General features: G+C 28.3%; 1 protein-coding gene across 3 annotated transcripts; it reads left to right on the top strand.

Moving 5' to 3' along the window:
- Nucleotides 1–121: 121 nt before the first annotated feature.
- LOC145184422 (uncharacterized) lies at nt 122–15,974 on the top strand. Of its 3 annotated transcripts, XM_090093925.1 has the most exons (13): nt 130–313; nt 587–1,278; nt 2,825–2,897; nt 3,191–3,248; nt 3,444–3,505; nt 3,704–3,831; nt 7,644–7,759; nt 11,774–11,923; nt 12,719–12,854; nt 13,222–13,390; nt 14,129–14,295; nt 14,630–14,815; nt 15,321–15,974. In XM_090093925.1, exons 1-13 carry the CDS (start codon nt 247–249, stop codon nt 15,621–15,623), a joined length of 2,307 nt encoding a protein of 768 aa, XP_089950051.1. In that variant the 5' UTR covers nt 130–246; the 3' UTR covers nt 15,624–15,974. The 3 variants fall into 3 exon arrangements, with proteins under 3 accessions (XP_089950052.1, XP_089950051.1, XP_089950054.1); XM_090093926.1 differs by lacking the exons at nt 11,774–11,923; nt 12,719–12,854; nt 13,222–13,390; ... (1 more) ...; nt 14,630–14,815; nt 15,321–15,974 and adding an exon at nt 7,234–7,411 and having other exon boundaries at nt 122–313; XM_090093928.1 differs by lacking the exons at nt 130–313; nt 587–1,278; nt 2,825–2,897; ... (1 more) ...; nt 3,444–3,505; nt 3,704–3,831 and adding an exon at nt 7,296–7,411 and having other exon boundaries at nt 15,321–15,781.
- Nucleotides 15,975–17,692: the final 1,718 nt, after the last annotated feature.

The raw sequence follows: 17,692 nt of genomic DNA, 5'->3' as shown, positions 1-17,692 counted from the left end.
ATAAGTTATTTATAAATATATTACTTGTATTGAAGTTTAGCGGTATAATTTTTTATTTAAACTTTTATGATTCATCAAACAATAAAGTGTGATAAAAATTTATTTGCTGCTGAGAGCCCAACTAAAATAAAAATTTTTTTATACAAATTATTTTTTGATCATGAAACTTTCTTAATATTTGATCATGAACAGTTTCTTTCTTAATATTGCCCTGGTTTACTGGGGAAAAAAAATTAAACATCCAAAATGAATCATGAGGAGGAACTTGATGAATCTATTATTCAACCTACTCCTGGAAACTCATTTACTGCAGGTATTTTGTGCTTTGTTACAGAAATGGGTTCAGCATTATAGTTTATGTTAGTAATGTTGCTGATTGTCTACTAATTCTAGTATGGTTAATTTTTTACATTTGGCTATAATTTGCTCTGCAAATAATAGAATAAAATAATTATAATTAAGTGTAGAATAAAAAGTTTAATATAGTTAAGTGTAAATGTTATAATTATGTTTCTTTATCATTCAACAAAGTTCATATCTTTTTATGTATATTATTTAATTGATTTTCTTTTAATGTTTTGTTTAGTACATTCTCACTCTAGCAGCTCTGAATCAACAGTATCACCTAAAAGTTCTTCATATTCAACACACAGTTCATCCTCGGGTGTTTTAAGTGACTTTAATTTTACTCTACCTTCATCTGTTCACGTTCTATCACGAAACAATACACCTACACTTTCAAGTTCCATTGAAGATTCTGCTGACAAAAAAAATCAAGAACTTTTTACTGAGAAGAAACCTTACACCAGCTCTAAGATAGCTACTTCAACTCCATATATTGACAAGCGAAAATCAACCCGAGGTGTTTCTGAAATGCATGGATTTTCTTCTGATAATCGCGTTGATGAGATTGCTAATAAAGTCATTTTAAGTTCTTCATCAAGTAGTGATGATGATCTAAAACACCAAATAAAAAGAACTCCTGAGTTTTCAGAACATAGGTTGGATGTGCCTGCTTGGTGTAATGCAAATGCAAATCCTGTCATCTTATCACAAAGTCAAAAGCACTTAACTGAGGATAGTTTAGAGGTTAATCCTTCCTTAAGTTCTCGTTCACTCTCTGAAATTAAGTTTGATTCAAAAACAGACTCTCAAAGTATGCTTTTCAAAGTTGACTCAGACTCTGACTTAAAGAAAGTTCCTGAAAAGGTAATCGAAGATGAGTTAGGGTCACCCTCTCAAAGTATGAATTTTGAACTTTCACAGGACTTTTCACAAGTAAGAAAGTTTTTATGCTCTTGTTTTTCAAAGGTTTTAGAGAAAGTATTTATTATATATATGATATTTAAAGGAAAATCGTTTTATGGAAAATCATTTCTTTCCACTAATAGTTAGAGAAATATTGATACAACCCACATAAAAATCAATAACAGACTATTTTTTAAAAAAGAATAATATAAATGTTAAATGTTACTATTACAACCATTTAACATTATTTAATCTATTTATTAGTTGACACTAATAAATAGATAAAAATAATAATAAAAGTAATAATAAACACGTCACTTTAAATTTGTCTAAAAATAACTTAATATAAATTTCTATTTGAATTCCTGTTTGAATTTTTTGCATAAATATACATTTCTCTAAATATTGATACTTGGTGTAAACATTTCTGTAAAACAAAAAAAGGATTTGAGAAATGCACACTGGTCAAGAAACTTTGTTTTTTTTAGTGAATTTTTTTTTTTAGTTAAAAAAAAAAAAGTAAATATAAAGTAGAAAAAAACTGTTGAGTTTCAGAAAATGTTTTATTATATGATTTTTGATTTTTTAATTTCAAAGCATATAAAAATTTATCTAAATAATTATCTGAACTATTGGTTTAAATGTGTGGTGTTGATATTGTCTAAAGTTACAAAATGTTGCTATATAAATATGCTATATAAATAGTTTTTTACATTCTTTCTATTTAAGATATTATTCAACTATATTATTGTGATTTGTTGATAGATATAAGAACAAATTATTTATACTTAAAACCCTTCATTAGTGTAAAACAAATTGCTTTACTGGAGGTGTAATGCTTGATAAATACAAGAGGAAATTTGAAAATATGTCGTTCTGTACTTAATAGGTTTTGTTTTTCAAAGTTTAAAATTACTCTCGAGATCAGAAGACAAATCAAATCATTAAGCTAAGAGTTATGTTCTCAGCATAAAAGCTAGTTCCAAGTACATTTTTAGTAATATTGTATTATTTATTAGAAACAGTTTTAGTCAGTATGAAGCAGAAACAAACTCGTGCATGTCAAAATACATTGAAAATATCTTGTATCAAAATACACTCAGAAAATAAATTTAGACAAATCAAGTTTCACTACTATGTTTAACATAAAAGGAAGACAAGTGGATTACATAAATCTTTATTGATAATATTTAAATGTAAGCAAGCACATAGGACAATCAATCAACTATCTGGCAAACCAGAAATAGATTTTTCTTAAACTGAAGAAAATAAGCCTAGCGATTTTCACTATGCAGAATCAAAATATTGGAAAGATGATTAACGTGATTTCAAGTTTTCTCATCAACAATTTTAACTACATTTTTAAAAATTATATTAGATTTTACTTTAGACTAATTTTCCAAATTTTCCTGTCCAAAACTTAAAAGACTTAGACAACTCAAATCAAAGAAAAAATTCCATTTCAGAAGTTTTTACTGTACAATGTTTATTTTTTTAAAAAAGGTCATTTCACTTAAACAAAGCTGTATTTCTTGAGTAGTGAAGTATCGCTCTGTTTTTTGTTGCTACTTTTCAGGTAGCATCTCATAAAAGCGAAACTTCTGATGAAGCGAGACCAAGAGAAGACATCAGGCAAGCAAGACATACAGGTGAAGTTAGTTTTGTTTAACTAATTGTAAATTAAAATTACGATCAAAAAATCATAAATTAAAAGTGTAATTAAAATTGCTTAGATTTTATGTTTAGGATCAATTGTTTCAAATGTAAAAAGTTTTTATTTGGTAGCATCAGCCCTTTTTTTGGTTTCCCATCCCTTTTTTCCCCATCAGTTTCTTCTTTAACATATTATTTTTATGATAAAAAATTGTTTTACATTCCTAGAGTTCATAATTAAACCAGTTCAAGTATTTTTTTGAAACTGTAATTAAAACATTAATTATAGAAAGCAGACAACCACTAAAGAAAGAAGGGGGGGACCCGAGTAACAATCTTTGTAAAAGGTAATTTATATAAACTGGATTGTTACTAATTGATTGCTCATTGCATTCAGTTTACAATGCTTTGAAAACCTTCTTTCCTTTTTAGTTAAAAGTTATTAAGTAATTGCATGTTTCTTTTATGTACATGAAAATGTTCAAATAATTTATAAACATAATCTCATTTCTTTAAATTACTGATAAACTTTTATCTTTTAGATGTGATTCTCTGCTTGCAAAGAATCCAAAGAAGATTAAAGAGCTATTTTTTACTACTTTTCGTTAGTATTTTATTAAATCTTTAAGAGCTAAAAGTGATGCTTTAAATGAGAATTATGTTTGTCTTAATTTCCAAAGTAGCAAACGTTTAAATTAAGTGAATCTGCCCACAGAATTGATATAAATTTGAAAGAGGTTAGAATTTAAACAAAATATTTTTTAAATGTAAGGTATAAGTTTTCATCTTTTATTTGTTTTAGACAGCTCTGGAGAAAAACTCCAAGGTATAAATTGTCCTCAATGCTCCTCAACATTAGAAATTGCATCATCAGATTTGTCAGTTCATCAGCATGATTTAGGAGCAGTACATAAAGAGCCAGAGAACGATGTATGTAATATTTGGAAAAAAATATTATTTTAGTACTCAGTAATGTTAATAATATTATCAATAGATTCAATAATGTTAATTTTTAACATCTTTTGGTTCTATTATTTATTAGCAATGAAAGTTTTTTATTTTTCAAAAAAGTATCAAAGAAAAAACACAAAAAAAATTATATAAAATTTAATAATAAAAGTTAAATAAACTTATTTAACAACTTAATTGTGTAATTGCAGACAATTCTTAGAGCACTAAACAGCGTTGGCATTACCCCCAAAAAAAAAATAAAGAAAAGAAAAAAATTAAACAATAAAGTTAGGCTTTTTTGGTATTTTAAAAAAAATCAAAAAAAAACATTCCTTAAATATAAACAAATGGAGCAGAATTTTTTTGGGGTGTTTTTTTTACTTTGAATCTTAAAACTCAGTAACAAACCTTTTTATGTTTTTAAAAACCTTAACCCCTTGTCAGAGGTTGACCACCTGTTTTTTTGGAAATAAGTTGTATCTATAAAAACTTTTATTGCTTTTACTATAAAAATCAGTCTTTTCTCAAACTTTAAAAAGAGTCTTTTTGTTTAAACCAATAATATTATAAAATTAAAGAATCTTTTGAATTAAATAAAGTCTTTAGACTTTTACTACATTCATTTTTATCAAAAAGTATTTATGTATTACTTTCCAAAAAAATTAATTTAAATATTTTAATTATTACAAATATTCTGCCTTTTCTTATGAAATGAAGCATGTTTTGTCTCCAGACTGTAATCATTTCAGAATACTTGTCTTTATATTGCAGGTGAACTAAAAGCATAATATTACTTTAGTCTTAATGATATTCATGTTCACTGTAGAGTTCATTTCATTCAGACTTAACTATGGTTTAGCTGTATTTTATTTATTTGTTTATTTACTCACTTATTTATACTTTTTTTATTTTTGAAAATGTTTATCTAGTTGTCAGGGTTCTGGAGTGCTTTGTAAATCTTTTTTCCAATTTCATTCTCATCTCTAAACCCAAACTGTTTTTTAAAAAAAAAACATATCTTTAGGGAATATTCTCAGGTCATGAGAGTTGGTTTATACAGTAAGCTAATGAAAGTCCTGTTTCCACCATAGCCAACAGTTGAAAAAAGTACTGAGAGAATAAAAAAAAAAATTAATTGAACAGTCAAAATACTAGGTATCTCTTCCAAGTTTAAGCTTTCTCATGTGGTTCGCTAATTATAAAATAAAGATAAAGAAATAAAAATTTGTTAAGCTATAACAAATTTTTTTCTTCCTTGTGATGTAACTAAGACTGAGGAGTTTTAAATACATTTCATCTTCATCATTTCAATAGATGAAATGTATTTAAAAATCCTCAGTGTTAGTTATTTCACTTACACAAAGTGTTACTTTTAATGCTTTTGTATCAATATTTTAAACAGCTGATTTTCCACATTTGAACAGATTTATTGAAATCATTTTTATTCCCATTGAAAAGTAGATTTGATTAGCTTTCCAACAATATATGATAACCCACACATCATTTGATTATATCTAAATATGTAACTTTGAATACTGATATCTTTGGAACTTGAAATCTGTGTAAGCTTTTAATCTGCATTGTTTCATCCAAATTGAAGCCAATATAGTTTTGTTTTTTGGCCACCCTGCTTCCTACAGTGCTATGTTTTGATGTGTTTCTTCATTTTTAATCTCATGATCTTCAATTTTGCAGTTACAGTTCCTGCATCTTTTTCTCCAAAAATGCAAGTCTAAACCTTCTCATGCTGGTCCACATTTAAGACATGTTACACCTTGGTCTCATTTGTGTGCCAATCTATGATTTAATTCTGATCTTGCATCAACTTTTCTTGCCATTTTCCACTATAGTATTTCAATGAACGAAAAAGATAAACATAAACATTGCTCCTTCCTTAACAACAGCGCAAGAAACAGTGCAATGCTTACTTTAAAAAGTCAATTCAAAATCTCAACATCAAGCATTGAAAATTAACCATGATTGGACCCTTTATGCCACTTCCAAGGAGAGAACCTATCTAAAGAGATATTTTCAAAATCACATGTTCTTACCATGACTGAATTTTTGTTTTACAAATATTTAAAAGTGTTTTTTAAAAAACAGCAGTGGACTGGTTTGGTGGACTTTTGAATTTTAGCTAAGCAATAATTAAGATATTTTTATGTTAATAGTTGCTAATTGATTGAGCTTGTGCTAGCTACAAGTTTGCTTTTTAGTACAGTTATGAAATTTCCTACAATGATCACTGAGTTGTAGAAAAAGAACAATTTGCAACTTGGTGAAAAAAGATTTTTGAAGAATTTAGGTCTTTGTGAAAATACTTGCTTGTTTCCTTATTGAATACAATTATCTACAACTTGTTGAAGATAGTGTTCCACAAATACAAAAAGTAAGGATTTTTAGTGAATCCTCTTTGCAGTTTGAGAAGAAAACCAAGCTTCTTGAAATCTCTGCACATCCCAGTTGCCATATTTGTAGCTTTTTTTTTTTTTTTGAGCAAAAATACCAAAAGATAATTGATAATTACTTCAAATGACTGTTAAAGAGGTGTGTGACATGTGAGATGGCACACATGAGTGTGTGGCAACCAGACTAACTAAAAAGTTTCTTTTAAAAAAAATGAAATAGTTATATTTAAAGTAAAGTAAAAAACAAGACTTGTACATTCACCAAAAACAACAGGAAAATTAATATCACCGTTCATATTACTATGGTTGGTATAATTAAGATTCAATAAATTACAGAATGAAACTTTTTTGTTGTCTTGTTTTATTGTTAAATATCAATCAATCCAATAATGGTCTAATGATATTTGGAGGCTTTCATATGACTATGCTATTGTTCAAATTCTTATCAGTTTAAAACAATGATTTTTTCTGATTTTTTAAAATAAAATGAGCAAGGCAATAGTTGAATATGATATGAAAAAAATATATTGAAAATACTAATACTGAAGATATCGCCATTGAATATCAACAGTTTTTAGTGTTACTTTTTTTTCAGTTATTGAATGCACCTAGTTATTGTTCACATAGTAAACAGCTTTTTTTAGTACATTATGCCTAATTGTCTTAAAACAAAAAACAAAAAATATATTTTATTCCCTGGATTATGTTTTTTTTAAAAATAGAGATAGGTTTGTGAAATTCCTTGATGAATTGAGGTAATAATAAATACAAATTTTTTTCAAGTTTTGCTATGTAATTATATTTAGCAATCATTTTTTTATGGTGTGGAATTTTATGTAAAAAATTCTAATTTTGATTGTGGTTTCACTCACAGTTTAAACCTTGTGTCTTTTAATGTGTCAAGAATTAATTGAAAACGGCAACTGCAGAGGTAAACATGATGAGTTGGGTTTATGAATTTGTATTTTATTAGATTGGCCCTCAAGTCTGGTGGATGCTGGCCTTAGTCTTAGGTTTTAAGTGCTGGGTCTTGAGGGCTCATATTGAGGGCTTCTCTGGGCTTGAACTTGAGGGTCTTGGTTTTGGGGCACTGACCATGGCTCCATCTCTGATTGAAATGGAGTCAGGGCTATTTGGTTGCTGCTAAAGTGGTAGGACAGATTTAGTTTTTTGCTATAAAATGTTGTAATGTGTCAGTAGGTTTTTTAAAATCATTGATACGAATTAAGCACAACTTTATTTATGAAAAATTTAGTTCAAAAGTTTGTTTTTCTATTTATCATTACAAGCTTCAGTTTTATCATAAGAAGTTTCATTATTTTTATTGTTATAAAGATCAATATTTTTATCATTACAAGCTTCAACATTCTTCAATTGTTTTAGAGTTCTGAACATAAAATGCAGCTTACTATTAAGCAAGGGATGAAGGTGTTTGCAATTTATTCTGATGGTTGTTATTATCCTGCTGTAGTCTTAGAAGTAAAGAGGCAGCTTAATTTGTGAGTCAATTTAAAAAATCTTTTAGAGCTAAGGTTTTATGTTGAAATTTATGTAGCTATTTTTATTTTTCTTAATCACTCCCTTAGGTATAAATCAAAAATGATGATTAAATAAAATGGAATATTCAATCTTTTTTTATCTTTGTTGTGAATCATCTTGATATAAGATAAATGAAAAATATAAGATATAATAAAATAATATAAGATATAAGATAAAGAATGAAACTGCAATCTGCTTTAAGTCATAGAATGTGACCTGGAAATCCCATCAAAGAATTTTAAATTTTGAAAAAATTCAGCAAGTCCTGCCTGTTTTAATTTGCTCAATATAAAATGTAGATTACAATTAAATATTACAATTAAATATTACAATCAATAAATTTTATATTAAATATTATGACATCAATCATAATCTCATTAAAAAAAAAATTATTCAAATTTTTTTGTAAAAGATATTATTGCTCAATATTACCATTATAAAAACTTTTTATTCTTCATAAAACTTATCTGTCTTTTTATTCTTCATAAATCTTGTTTGTCTTTTTATTCTTCATAAATCTTGTTTGTCTTTTTATTGTTCATAAATCTTGTTTGTCTTTTTATTCTTCATAAATCTTATTTGTCTTATATTCAGTACTGGTTAGATGTATGCCCAAAATACCATGCTGCCAATCTTTACAGTCATTTCTTTCCTTTTAATTCAATTCCATTTATGGGATAACAGGTGGCAAATAAAATTTTTCAACAAAGTTAAGTTAGTTGTGGAGCATAATTTTTATAGTATTGTTATTAAATTTTTTTTTGTTGAAACTTTGATTTTACAAAATTTTGTTAAAAGAAAATTATAAACAAATTTATTTTGGTTGTTTCATTTTATAATGACAAATTTTGTTAATATTTAAGAGAAGTTTTAACAAAATAAATCGCATTTTTCTAGCAAGCATATTTCTGACCATTTTGTAGCAATAGGATGTAATGGAAGCTCTGTTTTTTTTTGTTTATGATCCTAAGAGAAAATGGTGATCCTAAGAGGAAATGGTGATCCTAAGAGAAAATCGTGATCCTAAGAGAAAATCGTGATCCTAAGAGAAAATCGTGATCCTAAGAGAAAACAGTGATCCTAAGAGAAAATGGTGATCCTAAGAGGAAATGGTGATCCTAAGAAAAAATGGTGATCCTAAGAGAAAATGGTGATCCTAAGAGAAAATGGTGATCCTAAGAGAAAATGGTGATCCTATAAGAAAATGGTGATCCTAAGAGAAAATGGTGACCCTAAGAGAAAACGGTGACCCTAAGAGAAAACGGTGATCTTAAGAGAAAATGGTGATCTTAAGAGAAAATGGTGATCCTAAGAGAAAATGGTGATCTTAAGAGAAAATGGTGATCCTAAGAGAAAATGGTGATCCTAAGAGAAAATGGTGATCCTAAGAGAAAACCAGGAAGGGGTAGACTGATTAAAATAGCGACCAAAGGTAATAATCAAAGAAAAATTTAATTATCATTCCAGTTGTTCCCAAAGACATGTTGCATCAGTGCTTTTTTTAAAAATTGTAGTTAGCATTGGGTGTTACAAAAGAGACCTTTGTTATCTGAATTACAAAAAAAATCAGCCTGACCAAAGTGTAGGAAGCTTCTTGAGAATTATTAAGTTTGTTTCTGATGACAAATCCCACTTTGCCTTGTCTCATTCTTGACAGTCTGGAAACGATTGATGTTAAATTTAATTCTCAATTGAAATTTAAAATAAAGTTGCTAGTGTACCTATGTATTTCACCCAAGTGCAACCATTATTTGTTCTGAGTGGGTTAGCTGTGAATTAAAACGTCTATTTAGAATATTTCATACAAAAGTTTTTGGAGCTTCTTACTAAGAAGTACTATTCTACTAGTGGTTCTGTGTTTTGGCTTGACTTGGCAAGTTTTCACTACATTCAGCAAGTCCAGGAGTACCTGAAATACTAATTTTATTCCAAAAAAATATAAATCCAGCTAATTTTCTAAATGCACTTCTAATTGAAGATTTTTGGGGAAATTTGAAAGAAAAAGTGAATAAGGTTAATTGGAAAGCTAAAGATCTTGAGAGTTTGAAAATTAAAATAATTTCCTGCACCAATAACATGTATTTGAGTGTTGTACAAATGCATGCAGAGAGTATGAAGAAAAGACTTAAACACATTTGTTGCAATGGTGACAAATAATTTCTTTTCTTTCATTCTCGTTGATGATAGCGTTCCACAAACACAAAAAGTAAGGATTTTTAGTGAATCCTCTTTTTTTTTATAATAATTTTTAAATTTTTTTTACAATAATTTTTTTTTCGTGTAACTTGAAAATATAGATGTTTTTCTTATAATTTTTAAATGATAAATTTCTGCCTCATTAAAAAATTAGATTCTCACACAAACTCACTTGAGATAAATTTCTGAATAAGAGCTGCCTCGTTAAAAAATGGACAATTATAGATGTTTTTTTAAAAAAAAATGCCGTTGTTATCTATATGATTAAAGAAAATGAGAAATGCCTGTTCTTTATATAAATAAAGTGATCATTGTATCACCATTATTACTTCCTTTGATTTTATTTTGTTGACAATTGAAAAATATCATTGAATCAAGTAGCAACAAGAAATTCTATTACTAGCCAATATTTAGAAAACACAAGAATTTATTGTTGCTTTCTATCAGCAAATAGTTAAAACCTCTGTACTCAACAGTCAAAAGAGTAATTTCAAAGTTCCGAAATCAACAAACTACTACAAGAAAGAGTGGGCAAATGGGAAAAAAGATTGCCCCCTGATATCCAGAAAAAGCTGCATAGGTGGTTCATGCATTTAAATGGAATCCTGGGCTGTCAGTCAGAGATGTTGGTCAACTAGTAGGTTTATCCTCTACAACAGTTAGGTGATATAAGAATACACATGGTGTTTAGTCCTACAGGGTTTAAAATGTACCAACCCACTTGGACACAGGCAGTGAAAAAGCCAGGAGACGTGCTAAGTTACTGTACGAATGACATCTCAAGAACTTGAAAAATTGCTTAATCCTTGATAATCTTATGTCAAATCAGATTTTAAGTAGCTCTCAACTAAAGGGTTGTATGTCACAAAGTCTTGGTTTGATGTAGCTAGTTGCTACAAGCATAAATGCTTTGCAAAGTGTGGTAAGAAAAGCAAGTTCTTTGTGACAGACAAGCAATTAATGGTGACAATTACATTGAACAGTGTTTTTTTTTTCATCAGGATGCATCAAATTACCAACATTACATAAGCATTATTTTGGCCAGATTTGACAAGCTGCCACTATGTATGGTTAATGATTGAGTGGTCCCAACAAAGCAATATCATGATGGCTTTTTGAGAAGCCAACCCAGTGAACTGTCTAGAACTGTAGCCTATTGAACAGTTCTGGGCTATAGTTAAGGGTCACTTACTGAGAAGTGGGAAATCTACAAAAGACAAATTTTAAAAAATTGTGTAATAGAATGGCTGAAGAGGTACTTTCAGAGATGGTTGCCAGGATTATAGTGAAGATTAAAGAAAAGGTGGAATGGAAAAGGATATTTGATATTGGACTGGGAAAATGTAGAAGAATATTTTAAATAACTGCATTACATGATTTTAGTTTCTTTAATAAAAATATATTTAATTAAATTTTGTTTTCTGTCTCATTTTAACTACTAACCATTATCCATTTTTTAATGACTAGTAATTAAAATAAGTAAGTAAGATTAGTAATTAAAATTTAAATATAAATGTTTAGTAATTAAACTTCCTAAACTTGACTTTTTTATGTGACTTAATTTATTGACAAATTTTATATGCCTCCCGTTATTCATTGAAATTCTGATTCCTAATCTACCAATTAAAAAATATAGAGGTGGACAGTCAAACACTTTAATATCTAAGAGTTTAGTTTAAAAGTGTTTTCTATATTAAAGAAAAAAAAGGAAAATAGTATTGCAACTTTTTTTATATTATATTTTAATTTTTTAATTAATTTTTTTTTTAAATCTTTAGAGTGACTGTATCTTTTGATGATGGAACAGGAGAGCTTGATGTACCAATAGATGAAGTTATAACATTGCAGCTTTTCCCGAAAGGCCAAAGAGTATCTGTTAAGCTACCTGATGGCTACTACTATGATGGTGAAATATATGCATCAGATGTGTATGGATTTGTTTATTAATTTAATATGTGAAGATTTCCTTAATCAAGATTGAAATATTTCTCTTGATTTTTTTTTTATTGCTATTTACAGTAGTTTTGCGTAGACATTTAAAAGTAGTATCCTGATGTGTGCTAGATGTTTGTTGACAATTTCCTTTGTTTTAATATAACGTACACATTATTGAGGTCATCTGGACTTTGAGCCAGCCCTTCAAGTAACTTTACTTCTGAATGAAAAACTCTTTCTCTTTGTTTAAAGTATGCTTTCATTTAGCATAAGAACTTATTATGAGTATGCGTATGAGTTGTGTGTGTACGCACACTTTAAGGAATTAAAAGGAGCAAAAAAAAAGTACACAATTTATATACAAAATTAATATCATTATTTTTAAGAGTGCACAATGTTATTTTTTGGTAAGTATAACTTTAAGTTAGTAGTTTTTTTATTTTATGAAATTTAAATATTTCATTTAAATCATAAAAAATGTTTTAACAAAAATTTATCTTGTTTTATGGTCTTTATAGTTTAGTTTTTAAATTTTAAGTTTTTGATATTACAATTTAATTGAATGTGGTAGCATTTAAAAAGTACACATTTTTAATTTAAGTTAGAGTCAGAAACTAGAAAATTAAAAAAACTTTAACATTTTAAATTCAGTGAGTTGAAATATTGAGGATAATAGAGTTGTTATAAACTTATAAATTCTAAATAACTGAAATAAATAAAAAGTTTTAAGCTATTCCTTTTTTTATTTTCTGTTTGTTTATTGTTTTGTTTATGTTTTGTAATTTAAGTGTGGATGACCAACACTTTTACTGTGTTAATTTAAATGGCAAGACTCGAATTGTACAACGAAGTTTGATCTGTTTGAAAAAAATCCACTTTGATAGATCACTTATGTATAATGTTGAGGAATCAGAAAGCAAAAAGGTAAAGCTTTTTAAAACTAGAAAATCAAATTAATTTCAAAGTTTTAAACAAATTTTAGACTCTCTCAAGATATTAGATTACAAGAATTAATACTGAATTTTAATCATTTGTATATTTGGGGGATGTTAGGTAAGAACAGTTAGGCAGGTCTAGATATAAACATGGGTAGGTACAATTTCAATCAGATCCACAAGGAATTTGGATGGTCAGCTTGATGTCAGTTGAAATCGAGATACAAAAGTTATCAATAAAAGCAACTTTAATTATTTGATGAAAAAGATTTTTTCAAAAGTGTTATGTCAAAAGATTATTTTATCTGAATTATTTTTAAATGTATTAACATTTATATCATAAATTTACATTGAAGGTCTTAAAAAAAGGCTTCAAACGAAAGCGTCATGCAGAAATTCCTTTATCGTCAAGCAGCAGCTTTGAGGATACAGAGCCTGCTAAGCGTTCTAGAGTGAGTGAAATAAAGGGCAGTGAAAAAGCAAGTCTTCTCTTTAAAGATTTGTTATTTTTGATAACAGCTGCAGGTAAATTTATTTTCAAGAGTTAGTGACTTCCATTAACCTAAAAATTGTTGAAAAAGTGAATTGGTCTATTATATAATGAAGGCTGCACCGTCAGTATACCCTAAACAATGATCATTTTAAAATTTAAGCCATACTCACACAATCATTACTCAATCAAATGCACAGCTGAACCTTCAGCTTCTCTCAGGTCAATCCTAAGTGCTAGGTGCTTCATGTTCACTCCTAAGTGCTCTTTCCAAAAGAAGATCATTCTGATCGATTATCATAATTATTGATTATCATAATGATTATCTGTTGTTTTTTTTTTTTATGCTCATATACTCAAATAGTTAAAGCTAAATATTTGCTGTTTTTTCTATTGAATTTATTTACATATATTTTGCAATCATGAAATCAGCTGGATTATACTTAATATTCAAAGAATCGCCAAAAGATTATTCGAAGGATTTTTAACGATTGTTTGAAAAATCTTTGGCGATTGAAATGCAAGCCTTAGCTATACATTTTCAAAAATTTTAAAAAATTTTAAAAAGTCTTTTACTTCATTTTACTAATAATCTTAAACTGCAATCAAAGTAAATTCTAGGTGCAAAAAAAATGTGTCAAAAAATGTGTCGCTTGAAATGTAAATAACGAAAATCGTCATTGACAGTTTTTTGATTTTTTGATTTTTACTAGGTTCCTAGCAATATTTTGTTAGAAAAGTTAACAAACGTGATTAATCTTCTTTCTCACTAGATGGTAAACAACTCTTGGAGGAGGATGACGAACGTATTGATAAAGATCGTATTTCCAAACTTATAATATCAAACAGTGGTGAAATCATCTCTACTATTCATAGTAGAGAGTTCCAAAAAGCTAAGAATGTTGTCTGCATTAGTGATGGTCCGTCCAGTTCGCATATTGTTAGTTTTAAACGTTATCCTTATTTTTCCTTATTTTTCCTTATTTTTCCTTATTTTTCCTTATTTTTCCTTATTTTTTCTTATTTTTCCTTATTTTTCCTTATTTTTCCTTATTTTTTCCTTCTTGTTATTTGTTTTTTTTTACTTTTGCTAACTTCTATTTTTATTTCTCTATTTTTATTTCTCTATTTTTATTTCTCTATTTTTATTTCTCTATTTTTATTTCTCTATTTTTATTTCTCTATTCATAAAAGTTTACTTAAAATACTGAAAGGCTTTAATTTGTGATCGAAAATTTTTTTTGTAATTTTGTGTTTTTTTTAACTTTTTACAGTTTCTTTATTGCGTTGTTGTTGGAATACCAATTTTACATTATGAATGGGTTGATCGAAGCATTGAAAGAAATGCTTGTCAGAGTTATCATTCTTATGTGGTGCCTGCTGGCATAAATATACATAATGAAGTTATTGAGCAAAGTTACGGTAAACGAGAACCATACAATTGTTTGAATCCTTTAAGGGTGAGTTAGCTTATATTACTTTGAAATTTTTATAGAAAACTTCTAATAATTTAAACTTGTTTTGTAAACAAAATATTTGGTTTTTGAACGAAGGATTTTAAATCTAATTCTCAAAAGTTTTCTTTTAAAACAAAATGCGAATTGAAAGGAAGCAACAAGATTTCCTGTGTCCTTACGAAAAAATATTAACATATTTGCCATGTGAATGAAACTGATAGCAAAAAAATCATGCTTTGAATAAGACACTTTTTGATTAAATAATAATCTTAGAAATATCAGCTTTGAAGCAAGATAAAGAAACAAATCGAATTTGGTTTGTTTTTTTTTAATTTTTTTTAATCCCCCCCCCCCCTCCCCCTGTTGCAAAAATGCAAAATAAATAGACTAGGATTCTGTTATTTTGTAGACCTGCATGTCTGTTCATTTCACCAGCAAATGTTTTGAGCTTTGAGTTGCGCTCGGGATCCTCTGTTTTAAGGTCTTTTTTAAAATTTTATTTTTTCAGATTTACGTGCATCAAGACACCAAAACAAACAGCAAAGATTTCAATTTGATTTTATCAAAAGCGGGCTGTGAACGCGTTGCCCCAGGAATATTCGTGACCGACCAAACTCGGGCCTTGAGCTTTAGTTTATTAAATGTTGATTATATACTAACATTGAATGAAAAGGTTCCTAGTGTTATTTGGGATGCGTCTGTAGTTTATGAAATACCTGTGGTCACTTTCGCTTGGCTAAATGAGTGTTTAATAACTAATCGACTTGTCGATGCAGCTGCCAGCCCATCATTTTTATATAAACCACTTTGATATCGATGACCTTTTTTTTGGTATATCTTTTATATTGATCTTTCATACTAATCTTTTAATCTTTTATTTACTTAATCGTTGCTTACTTTACTTAATGGTTTTTCTGAATCTTTTTCATGAGTCGTTTTTAAGTCTTTTTCGAAATTTTCTTTCCTAATTTAAAATCCTTATGAGGGCCTTTTAATGTGTGTATAGTTAGTTGTTTTTTTTTTTTTTTTTTTTTTTAATTTTTATGGGGCATTAGGTACGTTTTTATGGGGTAATAGGAATATTTTAGATTGTAAATATCATAGTTTCACATATTTAAATAAAAAGGAGAATAATATACCTTGAAAAAATTCGTCTCGTGAATTTAGAAAGTTTTTTATAGGATTACTTACGTAGAGAAAAAATTAACTTAATGGGAATTGAATTCATCTGTAAAAAATAAACTATTTCAATTTCTCGTCAGCCTCGTTTGGAAAAGTTTTGATGTTCAAAGAGCAATTATTTAAAATTTATTGATACTTATAATGAAAGTTAAATAGTTATATCAAATGTTATCAAATTATCTAAGGTCTATTTGTTAAAAGTATTATTCTTGTTTATATCTCAGAAATTTATTTTACACCATAAAAGCAGTAACGACAACATTTGAACCATTTTCACACGATATGGAAAATAAGTGCGAGAGCTTACACCTACAGTGCACTCAGGGGAACCAGAGTAAAATGGAACATAAAAAAGACCCAATTTAGAGCCTCAAAGCAGCTCTGCAGTGATTGGTTTTGTCATATCAACTGAAAAGACGACAATGTTTAAAAGTTTTTTTGTGCTCATTGACAACCGTCTTTTAGAGGTAGTTACATTTTTGCATTTTGAGCCTTAATATGTTGTTAGCTATCATTTTATTGGTACATTAATGTTCGGGCTACAAAGTAAACACCTAAATCAATTTAACAGTTATTTGCTAAAACAAGTTTTCGATAACACTACCATTTGTGCTAAAACAGGATACAACAGATGATTACGATGTGCTACCATCCTTCATTGCCCCAGTTAAATCCTAGTGGATATTGTAAAGCAAGTAGACTGTTCATTATTTTAGATTATTTTAACATTGATTCTTGTTATATACTGATATACATAACAGTGGCAGCTATAAATAAGACTAATGAAACTATCTTTAAGTGCTTCTATTGTGAAGATTTGTATTTCTAAAGCAGAAATGGGCCCATTATTCTTGTGCGCGATTAGAGAAAGCAAATAAAAATACCAGCTTTACGAACTTTGCATCAACTGAGTAACCTAAAGTCATACCCCCTTTTTGCCCTATGCATGAGGTAAAATGGGAAACTTATGTCTTTTATAAAATTTAAATGCATAATTTGTTAACTTGTTTCATTTTCATTTTGTCTTACATATTGAAACTTCCCTAGAGTTGGGAGGTATTTATAAGCCACTATTGGGGTATCAACAGGACGGTCATAAAGTAGAACATTTCTTGTGCAAAACCCATGAACGTAAAAATAAGTCTATTTAAAACAAGATTTTCCGAGGGGGATAATTCCAGGTGGGTTTATATTCTTAAACCAATTTACAGCAAAGCCATTAGCACTCCTATAATTTTATAGAATTTTGGACCATATAACAAAAATAAACAAAACAAATAGATTTGAATTTCCCACTTCCCCTACGCTCCAATTTCCTCGCCCCCCCCCCTTTCTTTCATAGTTGCTTTATCCGGGTTTAGTCAAAGATAGCCTAATTAAAACAGTGCCTGACGTCACGTCAAAACAGACCTTGTGTTTCCTAAGTAGTCAAGTACTGATAGTGGAGCGCAGTGGGTTTATGAGATAGAGTCAACTAGTTTAGGTAAGACCGAGTTTAATGATTTTAAAATTTGCGTTAGTCATTGAATTTTACTCATATATTATCTAAATTTAAGAAATTAAATCTTAAAATCACAATCATTAGTAAAGAGAAAGAGAAATAACTGATCACATAATCATTTTCTTAAATATACACTTTTAAAATTCAACGCGGACGGGTTAGAGTTGTTGCGTCATTTACAGTTATTTATTTTAAAG

The sequence above is a fragment of the Hydra viridissima genome, unplaced genomic scaffold (assembly GCF_058129835.1).
Source record: "Hydra viridissima isolate aposymbiotic clone 2 unplaced genomic scaffold, HvirCarnegie_v1 scaffold_7, whole genome shotgun sequence".
NCBI classification, from domain to species: domain Eukaryota; kingdom Metazoa; phylum Cnidaria; class Hydrozoa; order Anthoathecata; family Hydridae; genus Hydra; species Hydra viridissima.
Note: the sequence above shows the minus strand (reverse complement) of the source record. Positions and strands in the feature narration are given on the sequence as shown.